Source organism: Apteryx rowi, unplaced genomic scaffold, assembly GCF_003343035.1.
Source record: "Apteryx rowi isolate R43461 unplaced genomic scaffold, aptRow1 scaffold_180, whole genome shotgun sequence".
Classification (NCBI taxonomy): domain Eukaryota; kingdom Metazoa; phylum Chordata; class Aves; order Apterygiformes; family Apterygidae; genus Apteryx; species Apteryx rowi.
The window spans coordinates 910,998-925,622 of record NW_020448086.1 but is presented as its reverse complement, the minus strand read 5'-3'; the positions used below and the strand labels follow the sequence as shown (position 1 = coordinate 925,622).

The 14,625-nt window shown below is 37.1% G+C and overlaps 1 protein-coding gene across 1 annotated transcript; it reads left to right on the top strand.

The window, feature by feature from the left end:
- Positions 1 to 14: 14 nt before the first annotated feature.
- On the top strand, positions 15 to 14,305 carry LOC112963928 (cytochrome b reductase 1). Its single transcript, XM_026061443.1, has 4 exons — positions 15 to 294; positions 7,448 to 7,656; positions 9,927 to 10,081; positions 10,288 to 14,305. Exons 1-4 carry the CDS (start codon positions 108 to 110, stop codon positions 10,586 to 10,588), a joined length of 852 nt encoding a protein of 283 aa, XP_025917228.1. The 5' UTR covers positions 15 to 107; the 3' UTR covers positions 10,589 to 14,305.
- The last annotated feature ends 320 nt before the right edge of the window (positions 14,306 to 14,625 follow it).

Genomic DNA, 14,625 nt, shown 5'->3' with positions numbered 1-14,625 from the left:
GGCGCCGCGGGGGGAGGCGGTCAGCGCGGCGCCCGCCCTGCTCTGCCCTGTCCTGCCCCTCCGCTCCGCTCCCTGCTGGCGGCCCTGCCGCGCACGGGGCCCCGAAGATGGAGGACTACGGGCGCTTCTTGGCGCTGCTGGTCTCGGCGCTGCTCGTCGGTTTCCTGTCCGTCATCTTCGCCCTCATCTGGGTCTTCCACTACCGCGAGGGGCTCAGCTGGGACGGGGGCGCGGGGGAGTTCAACTGGCACCCGGTCCTCATCGTCACCGGCTTCGTCTTCATCCAGGGCATCGGTGGGTGCGCGCGGCGCGGAGCGGAGCAGGGCGCTGCGGCGCGGCGCGGAGGGGCCGCCGGGGCTGGCGGGAGCGGCGGGGCCGCCCCGCGGCGCCGGCGCTGCTCCTGCCTCCGCGGCGGAGCCGTTCAGGGAGGCTGGCGCTTGTGCCGGGGGCGGAAGGGACAAAGGGTCTTTTGTAACAAGCCGAAGCTGCTATATATGCTTTTCTCTGCCATCACTTGTTTACCCTGGCCTGGGATTTCCTTGCGCTTTGAGTAACGCTTGCGAGGTGTGTTTTCCTAGTCAGCGTGAATTTCTGCAAGTTGGGAACCGAAATGCCAGAAGTGCTGCCTCCGGAAAGCTTCTCCCTCCTTCCCCTCTCTGGCTCACTCTCTCAAGCCCCATGAGCAGAAAGGAAAGTTCAGCACCGCTGAAGCTGGGTCCAGGAAAGGGTTTCGTGCCAGAGAAAATGCAGCCGCATCACCATCATTATAAAACAGTTGGTTTGCCCAGCCTCAGCGTAAATTAGTTTGTAAAATGTACTTTTTAAATTCATTCAGTTTGCTTAGGTAACGTAAAGTGGTTCTGATGAGTGGGGGTAGGAACTTTTGATTGCCTACTGTTTAGACTTAGACTAACTTTTAAATGCTCCCTATTATTCTTGTAACATTAACAATATCCTTTTTTCCATCGCATGCCATTAGCATGTTATGTCTGAAGTGCAAGCGTTGCTGCTTGGGGCTGATAGGAATGTTGGATTTTGAACCGTCTTTTTGCTGTCAGTGTTATTGGCTAATTCCAAGAAAACAGAAAAAAGTTGACATGATGTAGTTCATAAATGATTTCAGTTTAGGAAGGAAGAAAAATACAATACTCTTAGTAAAGTTTAAAAAACAGACARTGATAGAAGACCACAGAGGTGCTAACCTAGCTATGCCTGTGAATAGATTTAAACTAAAGCTAAACATTGCAAAAATAAGGGCACTGGACAGTACCTTAAGAATCTTGAAATTTGGAGGTGAAAATAAATTCATTAAGACAAATGGGGGAAACTGACAGCGACAACAAATCCAGCAATAATTTCCCATAAAGCCAGTTGATAAAATTCTTGTTAGTTTCAACACRAAGAGAATTAAGTGAAACATTAGTAATGTCTCCAAGCAGGGCAAATAAATATTGCAGAGAAGAACAGTGGAAATCCTCCATAATTTTAGCACGGATTTTTCTGGGGAGAGGTGAGGGGAAGATTTCACTGTTCTTCAGTAATTAAGAATGCCTAGAGACTTAGCGTATAAATGTAAACAGGAGTACTTTTTCTCTGTAATAGGAGAAGTTAACTTACAATTTCATTTTTAATAACCTTATTTACATTTGCTTCACTGGTGAATGATACGCCGCATTCATACAGCCAGGAAACTTGTCCAGCACATCTGGACATTCATTCCAGTGGAACGTGTTGTTGGGAAGGCGTGTGTGCTCGCTCTCCGGCAGCAGCCCCACAGTTTGAGGCTGGAACATGCACGAGGAGTGGGGGCCATCTAGTTTTGCATTAGGTAGGGAATTCTGTGATTTGAACATACACTACAAATTTCATTTTTTCAATGGGAGTGGGGTTCTGAGCTTTGTGGCTTAAAGTTACGTATTACTTGTGAGCAATGAACAATATTTTGAAGTTGCTTTATATAATATTGCCCAATAGATCATGCAAAGTGTAATTTTAGGCTATAAATAAGTAAAGCAATAACAAAACACCTGTTGACTTTACCAGGATATCAAATTACAGATTTTTTTTACAAACATAGACTTTTTTGCAGAAAATGGAGGTTTTCTGCAGAAGTTCTTCCTACCCCTTTTCTTTTTTTTCTCCAGAAACTTAGTTTGTCCCTGCATCAAAGAGTAAGGATGTTGCTTCAAGCCATATGTATGTAAGGGTATTTATAAGGTAAAGAAAAGTTCACCATAGCTTGAAAAGATTTTATACAAAGAATTCATTGATAATAGAGCATTATTTGGAGTAGGAATTCCTATCGTATAACAAGAAAAGCAAAGACAGAGACAGAAGAAAGATCATACTAAATGAGATGAAATATCAACAGATAAGATTCCACTGTGGATCTGATCCAAATTTAGCTGACAGAATTCAATCGCCATCAAATTCAAAGTAATTTGGATGAGTCTTTGTGATAGGATACCTCTTTGCACACATGCCATAAAAAGAAGTAAAATCTTTAAGTGTTTAAAAATAGTAAGGAATAACTGAATACATATCTTAGTGAAATGATATACAGATTTTGAAATAATAAGCAAATAATCACCTGTTTCTTGGGTACAGTAGAGTCTACACAAATAGGAATAGAAATGTTGTATTGTTGGTCTATATAAGGCAGAGAGGATGATGATAATAATGTGGATATGGGGAAGTAGATGTACCCTGACAAAAGTGTTACATGCYTCATGTTAATCATATGAAAAGCTGTAGGCATTAATACTTACTATTTGTGGATCAGTGCATAGGTAAATGATATGTGGCAAAACACTGTCTGTGCATGGTAATTGTCCAGATGATTTCTAAACTGAAAGTGGGAAAAATACAGGTAATAAAAGTCCTAGTGAACATTAGTACAGCAACAGTTATTTTAAAAAAAAAGATAGGAAAAAAAAACATGAGGAAAAAGTGGGTTTTAAGAATAGCTTGAAGGAATAGTAGTGCGATAGAATGGGTTAAATAAGTAAATAAAGGATTGTCTTATTTTATATGTGGAAATGTTGGACAATGACAGTAGGCACCAGGGCATGCTCCAAAGCAGTATTTGCATGCCATTTCATGTTTGCCTTGCAAATCATTATGTTTGGCACCCTCCCAAAGGACTAAATATGGGAGCCATCAAGACATAATTGAGCATAAATGATTTTTGAGAATTTCTCATCTCATTACTCACCTAACAAAGCAAGGTTTTTTCTACAAAGATATGACAATCTCTGCTGGAATTGGAGGAGCAGCATGGTTGTTTGGGGGGCTGCAGGAAACCGAACAGAGTCAGAACTAGGAGGATGGGGCGGTCTTTGTTTCCCATCTTCGGATCAGCCTTTCTGTGCTTCTCAGTCATATAGAAGCTCTATATAAAGTCTGCAGCAAGGCTGACATTATAAATCTTGGGAGATATTTGCACAATTAATACTTCTCATCATATATCACTTATAAATATCATATAACTTGTATTTTAAACAGCCTGTAAACAAGAGGATGTAGCCTAAGGGCAGAAATATATTAATAAAGGAATACAACAGGAGTGTTACTTAAAAGATCTTAAAGAAAAGGAGAAAGAAAAGGTCCTAGTCTACCACATTACCTTGTGATGTTCCAGAGTCAATTAAATTTCATCTGTACAGATGAAATTACATAGGTGCATGAGACAATCTAACAGCTCACTCCGGCTGAAAAAGTCCTACTTTTTTCCTTTATTCCTTTTAGCTTTCTCCTTGCTCTGGTTTCATCTTCCTACCGCTTTTTGTTTGTGCCAATTCTTGTGCTTGTCAGACCTCACCCAGCAGAAACCAAAACACCCCTTAAAAAGTTCAGATTTTGCTGGATTAACAAATTGAACTGATTTCAGTGGGTCTCAGAAGTGCCATAGATGGGAGAAGGGAGAGGGTGGACAACATGCAAAAGCAAAGAGAAGGTGGAGGGGAAAATATAGTAGGGAAATTCCCCCCTTTCTGCAGCAGTAAGCTAATAGATTGGCTCAAATGATTATTTAACTGCATTTTAAAGAGCAAATGAGTAACAGTGGGTCCTTCCATCCTTGACTAGAGAAGGTGCAAAATGCCCAGACTAACTGCTCGAAGTGACTAAGGCAACCATCTAACAATAGCTGCAAAAAGGATGATGCTCTAAGATTTATCCAGGAAGTGTCATCCCTTGGAGTAGGTTATAATGGCTGACTAGCTAGCTTCACAAGTTACCTGAAATGGTGGAGCAGTTCAAGAAGATCAGATCTTCAGTGTTAAATATGATTTTCATAATGTGTTTTCTTATATCATCTTATCGCAATCCTTTTTCAGTAATGCAAATCTCTTGACGTAAACATTCCTTCATCTTTAAATCACATCTGACGATAAATGCTTGCTCTGAGTTGTCTGACAAACAATATGATTACCTCTTTTTTGAACATAACACAACGTCTGTTCAAAGGAAAAATAGCAAACTCATGGAGTTTCTATCAGCTGATGGGTTGTAGAATTTTCAAGAATCTGAAGGGAAAGCAACTGGGTCTCATCACAGGCAAGCTGCAAAGAGGCAGCTTAATTTGAGCCCCACTGAAATCATAAATAGGCACTTTTTTGTTGGGTTCATTTTGTCCATTTTAGTGTTAAAGTGGTTCTCAAAAAAAACCAGCAGGCATCCAGAACTAGCAGAAAGTAAGCAACAGGATCATCCATGAAGGAGCAGGAGAGGAAATGGGAGGAGTGAAAAGTAACATTCTCCTTCTGGCAGCTGTGAGCTGTTGTGTCAGTGCACGCAGACTCAGAGAGACAGGCTGCATGACTCTGGAGTGGAAGGGTTCTCGTGAGCAGTCCTTAACACCTCCCCACAGCACATGGCAGCCAGAAGTCCTAGACAACTAACTTCAGATTTTTGCTGTGTATATTTGGTGAGAACAGATGTTTCACACCAAATACAAGATTTTGCAAGATCACTCTGTCCAACATGACATCCTTTAAAATCAGAGCTCATAACAGGAGTGAGATCAGAGTAAAGAACCTGTGTCTAAGGATGCCTGGTCTTAAATAATCTCAAATCTTTTAAGAGTAGAGATGCTATACTCAAGAAAGTTCTTCACGGGACTACTTTAGCATGTCATCTGAACAGGTATAAATGCAGTAACTATGTATGTGCTTTTACCCCTTGCTGAGCCAGTCTTTAAGAGCTCACACCACTGAAAGTGGAAGGTTCCTCCTCCCATCAATTCTCCTCCTCTCACCTCTGTGCCCCAGTGTCTTGCTCCCTCCTGCTGGTCAGACACACAGGTTGTGACTAAGTGGGGGAGAGCACAGTCAGACAGAGCAAAGGTGGTGGTTGGGGGGAACTATCTCTTCTGACAGTGGTGGACCATCAGATTTGCTCAAGTTGCAGTGTATAACTTCACACATAGCCCTCAGTGAAAGAAGATTAAACCAAAGCGTACTATTATGTATTTTGTCTGGGCTATGGCATATAACATGCTAAGGCATGGTATTGTTAACAAGTGTCCAAGCCCTCAGTCTGTATTCATTGCTTTTCTATCATATAGTTTCGAATACCTTCATGAGATATTGAGGCTTGCCTGGGGCTTTATGGCATACAGGCCATATAAAATCAGTAATCATAGTTAAATTAATATTAAATTAATGCAGGCAATTATTTCAATATTAACAAGATATAACATTATCCTCTATATAACTTTTTGAGAACTGTTGGAGGTGATCATAAGCTTGATGTGCTGAATCACAGAAATCAATCTGTCTTATACCTTGACTACTGTCAAGCTGTCTTGACAGTAGGCTTCCATCTTCCTGATTTTGATTCACTAGTTCCACTTTTAAAAAATAGAAAGCTGAGAACTACCTAAGTGTTATATATATTTAAATATTCTAAGCGTCACTTCCATTCCAGTATTATACATGTAAAAGCATATAATGATTTAAAATCCACTTGTAGTCTGGAAATTCCACTTACAAACAGAGTTTTCTTTGTGAATTGTTTAGTAGAATATTACACTTTCTGGCATGCATCTAAATAAAAATACATATGTGTAAATAGAACTTTAAAATTAATTTGTCATTTGTTAGTTTTCAGCACAACATACAGAATTTAAATAAAATAAAATAAAAAACTAAGGTTACAGAGAAGTAATGAGGAAAGCATGAGAACTACTTACCTAAATTCTTCATCTTTGTATTTATCAGGTAATACATATTTTTCTTATCTGGTGCGCATAGTAATGTGTTTCTGAATGTTTGGAACAGGAACATTTTTAAACCTGCATACATTCTGTTCCTTGATTTTAGTATAGCTAATTATATAGAGGAATTTGAATGTAATTTCATAACCAGAAACATTAAATGAGTATTTGATGAACCAGATCAATAAAGCTCAGGCTTTTGCTCAGGAAAGACATTACGGGTGTGGGCACTGATCTTTTGTCAAGTGACCAAGCATGCCATAAATATTTGTCCCCTATTACCTGAATATACTTATTTGTTGTTGCATATCTGGAAGTACTACTGGTTTGTAATAAGATGTACCTGGGGCTTCAGTCACATGGTCTGATCCATATGTTCCCCTGTGGAAAGCACCTGTGGCTGGGGCATGTGACGGGCAGTTGTGGCAGAGACGGGGCAGTGGGGAACTGAGGAAAGGGATGGGCAAGAAGCAGCTCTGCGCTAAGTTGTCCTCATGAGCCATCTGGAGTTAGATCACTGTTTAGAAATTGTTGCTTTGTTCAGACTGGACAAAACATAGCCTGCTAGTATTATACATGATAATATAGGCGAAAAGCTTACATTTATCTAAGATTAAGTTTGAAGTGTTTAGTTGCCAAATCCTTTTGTTTTCAAGAGTCAGATTATGATTCCCTTAAACTCAGTGAGTAGCATTTTCCCCTTTAAAGTAATCCTATTAATATATATGTAACAGATAAGTCGTAAAAATATCTATGTAATTACTTGATAAAGGCATTCAAAACTGGCAAAGAGAATGAATATAAAAACATTCTTACACGCTTCCCTAGTAATTGATTTTCTGGATAAAAGAATTGAGCCCTGTTCCTCCAATCTGACTAGTAGGAAAATCAAACTCCTATGCAGAATCGCAGCTAGATCAGTTTAAGGAATGGGGCCTTAATTGGGAATAGACAATACTGTTGTTTGCTGTTATTTTTTGAAACTTACCTAAAATTTTCTAAAAAAGAAAGAAATCTCTCTAAAAACTGTATTTAAGCCTCAGTGTATATTTGGAATATGTTATGTGTTAGGTTGTGTAGGAGAAAAAACTTTGAACAGACTTTTTTGGAGGACTAAAGGTTTGATTTTCCTGTAATTTACATTGGAATGATTTGCATGATGCACGATTATTAAAATTTTAGAGAAGTTATCCTATAAGGCATGAAATCTTGTTTCTGTTCTTTCCTCAGCCATTATTGTATACAGATTGCCCTGGACCTGGAAATGCAGCAAACTCCTGATGAAGTTCATCCATGCTGGGTTAAATACCATAGCTATGATTCTTGCAATTGTTTCTATGGTAGCCGTGTTTGAATACCACAATGCCAGGAACATTCCTAACATGTACAGTCTGCACAGCTGGATTGGGCTGACTGCTGTTATATTTTATTCTCTCCAGGTCAGAATTTAACTTTATTTATAACCAGGTTGTAAAGTTTAAGAATGTGTTGAATAATTCAGGTACAGTAGGCCCTCGCTAATATGCTCTAGCTATTGGGATACCCATTTTACATTCTGTGATTTGTCAAATTAACATGTAAATGTGCAAATACTGGATCCTTGACTTCAAAGAAAAATGTACTTTAAAGCATATTTTGTTTATTTGCTGGGATAATTGTAGTTTATTTACTATTCAGGTTTACAGTAGTGTGTTTTTAAGCTCTATAAACTGCTGAAGTTAAAGCAAAACTGACATATGTCTCTTATTTTGGTGATACGAGATGAGAACTATTGAATCTGTGGACTAGTATCATGGATTCTTAGATTGTTTTGAAAAATAACTATGGAAGAACATTTTCATTTACAAAACCATAGTGTATCTTTTTTTTTTTAATGAGAAATAAGTGATTTGRTTTGTAAACAGCTTATTTAAATATATTTAGAGCTTTTATTAAGGAGTTCTCAGCTGAATTACTGTTTTGCCTTTTTTTTCCAATTAGTATAGTTTTAGGTTGTCACTTCTTGGCCTCAAGACAGAACAAGTGCAACAGGGGGCAGTGTAGATCTAAGGCATAGCCATGTGAACGAGTTACTGCTGGGTCTGCTGATCTTCAATCTGCCTCTCATTTTGCTACTATGAACATGATCAATGTCACTTAACTCAAAGCCTTGGCTGCCTTGTCCATAGAACTGTGGTATTACTTCTTCCAAACTGGGATGTAAGTCTCCAGTCAGAGACTTCACAGGAGTTTGTAAAGTGATTGAGAACTATTACTAGAAAGGACTAATAAAGTAGTATTTCTGTTAATAGACAAGACACTTTGCATTTGCCAGAAGTGGTATGTTGATCTAAGAATTAATGTGCAAACATGACAAGAGTAAAACAAGTAAATTTTACTGTAAATATTTTCCCTCCAATAGTCAGACTATAAAAATAATAATTCTTAGTGGTATTCTTGAGGAGATGCTCATATAATAATATACCTGTAGAAACAGAAGTGTAAATATATTGTACTGAAGCCAAATGTATGTTAATATAGTATAGCACAAAGTTACACATTTAAGAATAGGGCAGAAATGTAAAATGGAGACTGTCTTTTGGAAAGCAATGTCTCTGAAAAGAAGTATTCAAAGTGGACTCAAAATGAGTTCTTGTGATGCTGTGACAACAGGAAAAATAAATCTGTTTGTAAGAGACTATTTTTACCTCTATATATTGCATTAGTGAGACTAATATGGAATACTATGGAATATGGAATACATTTTTGTAAATGTTAAAAAATTGAAAAAAGTGCAAAGAAAAGCTGGAAAAGTAATATGAGAGCTGGAAAAACTGTCTTCCAGTGAAAGACTTAAAAAGCCAGAACTATTCAGAGATGACTTGATTACAGTGTATTAAAAAGCTTCCTAGGGAGAAAATACTAGGTTCTTTAATCCAGCACAGAAAGGCAGAACAAGGACTAAGGCTGGAAGTTAAAATTCATGCACTATTTCTAATTTAGCAGCAGGAGTAAGTAATGATGGGACAAAGTAAAGATTGGATGCAGCCTCAGTGTGACTGGGCAAGTCTGTGACTGAAACCACGTGACATGATGGGTTACCATCCACTGCACAGTGAGTGCTAATGGGAGGACTTCTGGCCCTGAACAACTTCCCCCCACCGCACACACCTTCACTCTGTAAATGCCATCTGATTGATATATTCAGATATAGACCAGTGCCCTTCTAGGGACATGTACCAATATAACCAAAGCTGTAACAAGGTGAAATTCTATAGTCCACTGAAGACAGAAGGTTAAACTGCCTTCTGATGTTCCTTTACGTGTAAATCTATAATGAAAGGGGAGAAGAGAAATTAAAATTGAAGAGAAATTGAAGGGACTGTTAAAATGTAGCTACTCACACCTTTGAAGTATTACTAAATTAGTGACATTGAAACTTTGTTTCTCCAGTACTCAGTTTGGTTTTGGTTTTATCGTTACCACTCAGTTTGGACATTGGTATTAGGTCAGATTATTTATAAAATATTTCATGTCTGTTTCCCAGGCACTAATCTAGAATTATGGTTTTGGTCTTAGTAGTGAAGATTCAAAAATGAAAATTTCAATTCATACTATATTTGTACCTGAAGACATCTCAAAATGGAATTTTTAYGATGATTTTGAGTCTGCTTGAAAAGTGCAGCTTGTATCCCATTAATTTTTATCTCTGAATCTTTTTCATGTTTAGCTTCTCCTGGGTTTTGCTGTCTTTCTACTCCCCTTTGCTGCAGTTCCGCTTCGAGCAGCTCTCATGCCAATACATATTTATTCGGGCCTCCTCATCTTTGCAACAGTGATTGCATCAGCTCTCATGGGAATCACAGAAAAGCTTATATTTTCACTGTAAGTATTTTTTTTTTATTTGTTTATTAAACTTATTAATTGCAAACTATACTCCCTTTTGCACAGAATAATAGCAGTCTAGTATTGAGTCATTGTTTTGTTTTGTTTTRAAAAGACATCTTGCCTAGCAAGGTACTACTGGTTTTAGATCAGAATTGCCATTAAAAAAATGTCTTTTTTTACCCCTTTTTAACCTTTTTTTACAGGAAAAATCCTGCATATAGTACATCCCCACCAGAAGCAATTTTTGTCAATTGTCTTGGTCTTTTGATTGTAATCTTTGGTGCACTCGTTCTGTGGATGGCAAGCAGGCCCCACTGGAAACGCCCGCCAGAGGAGCTTCCTAAAGTTCCACGGCGCAGTGGAGGGACTCCCGAAGGCACAGAAGCAGAATCCACAATGACAGATTGTAGTAATGCAGATAAATCTGACGTGGGCTTCAATAGTGAAGCAGCCAGAAAACGAAACCTCAAACTTGATGAAGCAGGCCAACGATCAACAATGTAAAGAAAATATACAGTATAATAGTGCTATTGTGTTGCCAAAAAATACTCCTTCCGATGCAGTTATATTGATACAGAAATAGGTTGGGGTTTTGTTTTCAGTCAGGCTTGCTCAAAGGTATTCAAGTTTTCTGCATATGAATTTAAATTCCAGTAAGTCCCAAATACATTATATTGGTTCATGCTTAATCCTCATTAAATAAATGAGAGCTGGAATGAAAAACATGCCAAGTTTAATGCCTTTAAAAATAGATATAATGGGAAAATGTTTTCTCCATCACTTCTAAATTTAATGCCTGTATCTCTTACAGTTATGAAAAGTTATTGAGACTAGTTTTTTTTCTGAACTATCTTACAGGTATGAGTGAGAGTTGTAAATGTATGTCAGAGAACAGAATTTAGTGGTTAGCACATAACTTTTCTGATAATGCTCACTTTCTAAAAGGCTTGATTTCTTMAGCTGATGAACCCTCTCAGTGGCTGCTAAAATCTGTGGGATTTGAGGTCACTCAGCACTTTGCAGAGTTGCACTGTAAAAATTTCTGGCCTCAGATTTTGAATTCAGATAAAGAAATGAAACAGTTTGCCTGAAATTTTCATGAAATGTCATGTTGCTTTTAAAAACATTTAATTTTTTTATCAGATTTTAAATGTTGACTTATTTTTAACCAACTCTACCAAGTACGTTGCATAGAGACAGCATTTAGCTTTGGATATGGGTGATTGTTACTGAGATCTAAGGAAATGGTGAGATAGCGAAGGCAGAATTTGTCTTATTTGGACAACTATAGCTACACACTTAAAAATATATATATATATCACTTAATTTAAGTTTTCCTTTGATCCCAGAAGGCAGTATTTACTATCTTAATTTGATTGTACAGTTCCTCTTGATTTATGGCACTAGACTAGAAATTAGGAAATTGGAAACCAGAGTAGACTGGTGAGTGGTATCACAGAGGGGAGGAGCCTGAAGTGAGAAATGTTTCTCCCAAGAAAGAGTGGTGCCTTACTGATGTGACGAAAATGTTACCAGCTAACTGAAAGGCAGTTTTGATATCTCCACACTGGCGTCACAATCATTTTTGTCGCAGGGGTGAAGACAAACTTTATTCTATAATCAAACCATTTAAAMTTATTTAAAAATTAAGATGTTAAATAATGCTATTTGAGTCTGTAGTGGCACTTTACTTTTATAGCTTGTTTTAATAATCAGAGTATTGATGTATTACTCTTACTCATTTTTTTCACAAATATAAACAATGCTTTTATTTTTTACTACCATTGAAGAATAATTATAACAGATTATTTTGATTGCACATGTCCAAAGTGATGAGCCTTTCTATTATGATCTCTTATAAAAGCTGTAGAGCCCACTGAAGTAATCTTGATAACTGCAATAGCTGTTCCAAATTTACCACTAATCATGTTGCAAAGAACTCAAAGTGTTTCAGACAGCATACCATTTTCTTCTTTTTTAAAGACTACATTAATTTTCATTTAGTTCAGATTTTTAAAACATTCAAACACATTAAACTTTGGCAAATATGCAATTTTTCTACTTCAAAGTGTTGCATTAGTATAAACAATTTTGGTTATGCATTATTTTGGATCTCCTCTGACAAAGCGCATCTCAGGTCCTGTTATTTGATTTGTAATAACATTTAATTATTTGCTAAGTACAGTGTAGAAAGCTAGCATAGTAAATTATTAGAAAAACTTTTTGGCTGTACCATTTGGTACTCAAGGGCTACACCCTCTAGTTCTGTGTCATCGCTTACATATGTGTGTGGATGACTGGGAACCATTTAGCATTCGTATAATGTTTGAGAAAATATCTGCTATTAAATGCTTGCATGTAGAATTCAGATATGAGAGAAGGAAATACTATCCTATTGTGTGAGCACTCCTCCAGTCCCACTGTGTACAGTGGATTGGACTGCTTTTTCCCTGTTTTTCAAGCATGTGTTTTTTCAAGTTCCACAAAATTATGTCTTCCCTAAAAGTGTTCTGAGCAGCTTCTGCATAAAATCCAAATAGTATTGATAATGAGTTTTTGAGAGAAAATTGAGAGTGCTCTTTTTACATGACAATAGTGTTCAATTGACATGACATTATTATGTTACTCATCCTACTATAAATTTATATATTGCCTATTAAGTAGGAAGAGGAAGTCACTGTAGCTTCTGGAGAACACTTAACTCTGCTATCTTGTTTTTCTGTGATCTCTTTATATTCTGCTCAGACAAGTCTATGGTTTTTTAGTGGAATCAGTAAGCGACTTAGAGCTGGTGGATGCAAATTTAGTGTTTGTGAGAGGTGCTCTGTTAACACTTCTGGAGTATGAGTTCATTTATTCACTTCGCAACAGGTGCAACACAGGCAACAGCATTTTAAGTTGGCATGTGTTGCCCTGTTACTGTGTCTCATCCACCTGTGAAAATGAGTTCATTCAATCCTTGCATGGCACTAACTCATCTAATAAAAGCATGTGTTTGTGTGCAAGGTAGTCACATGTACAGGGATTATTCTGGAAGAAACTCTAACCATACAATATACTGGAAAAAACACAAAATCTGTGATTTCTTTCTCACATCAGTAAACTGGATGTATTGAAATGAAAACTTTTAGGTGAATAGTTCTATATGCTGTTAAAGTTAAGCTATAGTAATAATTATGCCCAAGAGTACTACCCAAGGGTAGTGATACTTCAAAAAAGAATGGTGGCATTTCTTCTGTCTCTATTCTGATGATACAAAGCTCATTGCACACCAAGGATTAGCAACCTTTCAAGGGTAGTCTGCCAAGCTGTATTTTTCTTTTTCAAATTTGAGGTTAAACATGCTGGTAGAAACTCACAGGGAGGTAGGAGATCCCATTCTGGGAAATTATGGTATCACACAGATAATCAGTGATATCTGATGCACATGATGCAGGGGCTTCTAGCTCCTTTGGACTTTGGAAGGTCTCTCCAAGATGCAGTAGCTCCGTGCTCCTAAACCTTTCTCAACCTTGGTGTGTGCAATTTAAAATAGGCTTGCATGCTATAGCCTTTTGGTTTCTGTCCAAACAGATAAAAAAAATCTTTGTAAGTATCCTTAGTTCAAGTTAGTTCAAATGCTAAACAAAATAAGAAGGACTTTGGAGTGTCATCTTTTTAGAAAAAACGGATAATCCTAAATCTGTTTCTCAAAGTGGCCTTTCATCAGCTTTTCTTCCATAGAACTTGCAGTTATGTGTAGGAGTAGCAACATGGAAACTAAAAAAGTATATTTTCAAATATATAAGTGAAAGTTAGAACTCTAGCTTTTTTTATCAGCATTTTTATGGATGTTTTGGAATCTTCTACATTGTTATGTTTTTACAGGGACATGACTGTACAGCTTACATTCCAAGTTTGGGTTTCTATAAAAACATAGGAAGTTACAAAACCTAATATAAAAAGTACTATTTTTTATAAGAAGTCTGAAAAAAAGAATTATTTTTTAATGTATTTACATGCTGTCTTGCAGTAGTGGGCACAGAAGCAGAATTGTGTTTTGTTCCAACATTAATGAACCTGAGGAATGATGGTACAAACTAGATTTTAAAATTGAATGTACAGTTATTACACGTACACTTCTTACTACATGTAATCAAGAAGATTGCATATGATACTGTAAATATGGATTACTTGTGTACATGGAAATTTTATTGAGAGACTAAAAGATATTGCCAAATATTTTCTATTTCAGAAGACTCTTTTGTTTCCATTTTACAAAATTCTGTCCTCTGTTTCTGCCTGTTCACAAGGACTTAAAGAATTATTTTATTGTTTTGTTACTTGCAATACATATTTGTAGATGAAAACAAATGTTTAATTACAATGTCTATTTTCCTTATTCTTTTTTGTATGTTAATAAAAATGATTTTTCAAGCTTATGATACCACTGAGTACAGAATTATATTTTGTTACTAAGTCACAACTTTTTAAATTTGGTAAAAGATCAAATTATTATCTTGACTACTTTTTTCGAAAACAGTTAAGAATATTCTTAAAAT

What these genes read in the sequence shown, in the direction of transcription:
- LOC112963928 (XM_026061443.1), top strand. Translation starts at nt 108, where the DNA reads ATGGAGGACTACGGGCGCTTCTTGGCGCTGCTGGTCTCGGCGCTGCTC. An exon ending in TTATATTTTATTCTCTCCAG is followed by an intron (nt 7,657 to 9,926) that starts GTCAGAATTTAA and finishes TTTCATGTTTAG; the next exon opens with CTTCTCCTGGGTTTTGCTGT. An exon ending in GAAAAGCTTATATTTTCACT is followed by an intron (nt 10,082 to 10,287) that starts GTAAGTATTTTT and finishes CTTTTTTTACAG; the next exon opens with GAAAAATCCTGCATATAGTA.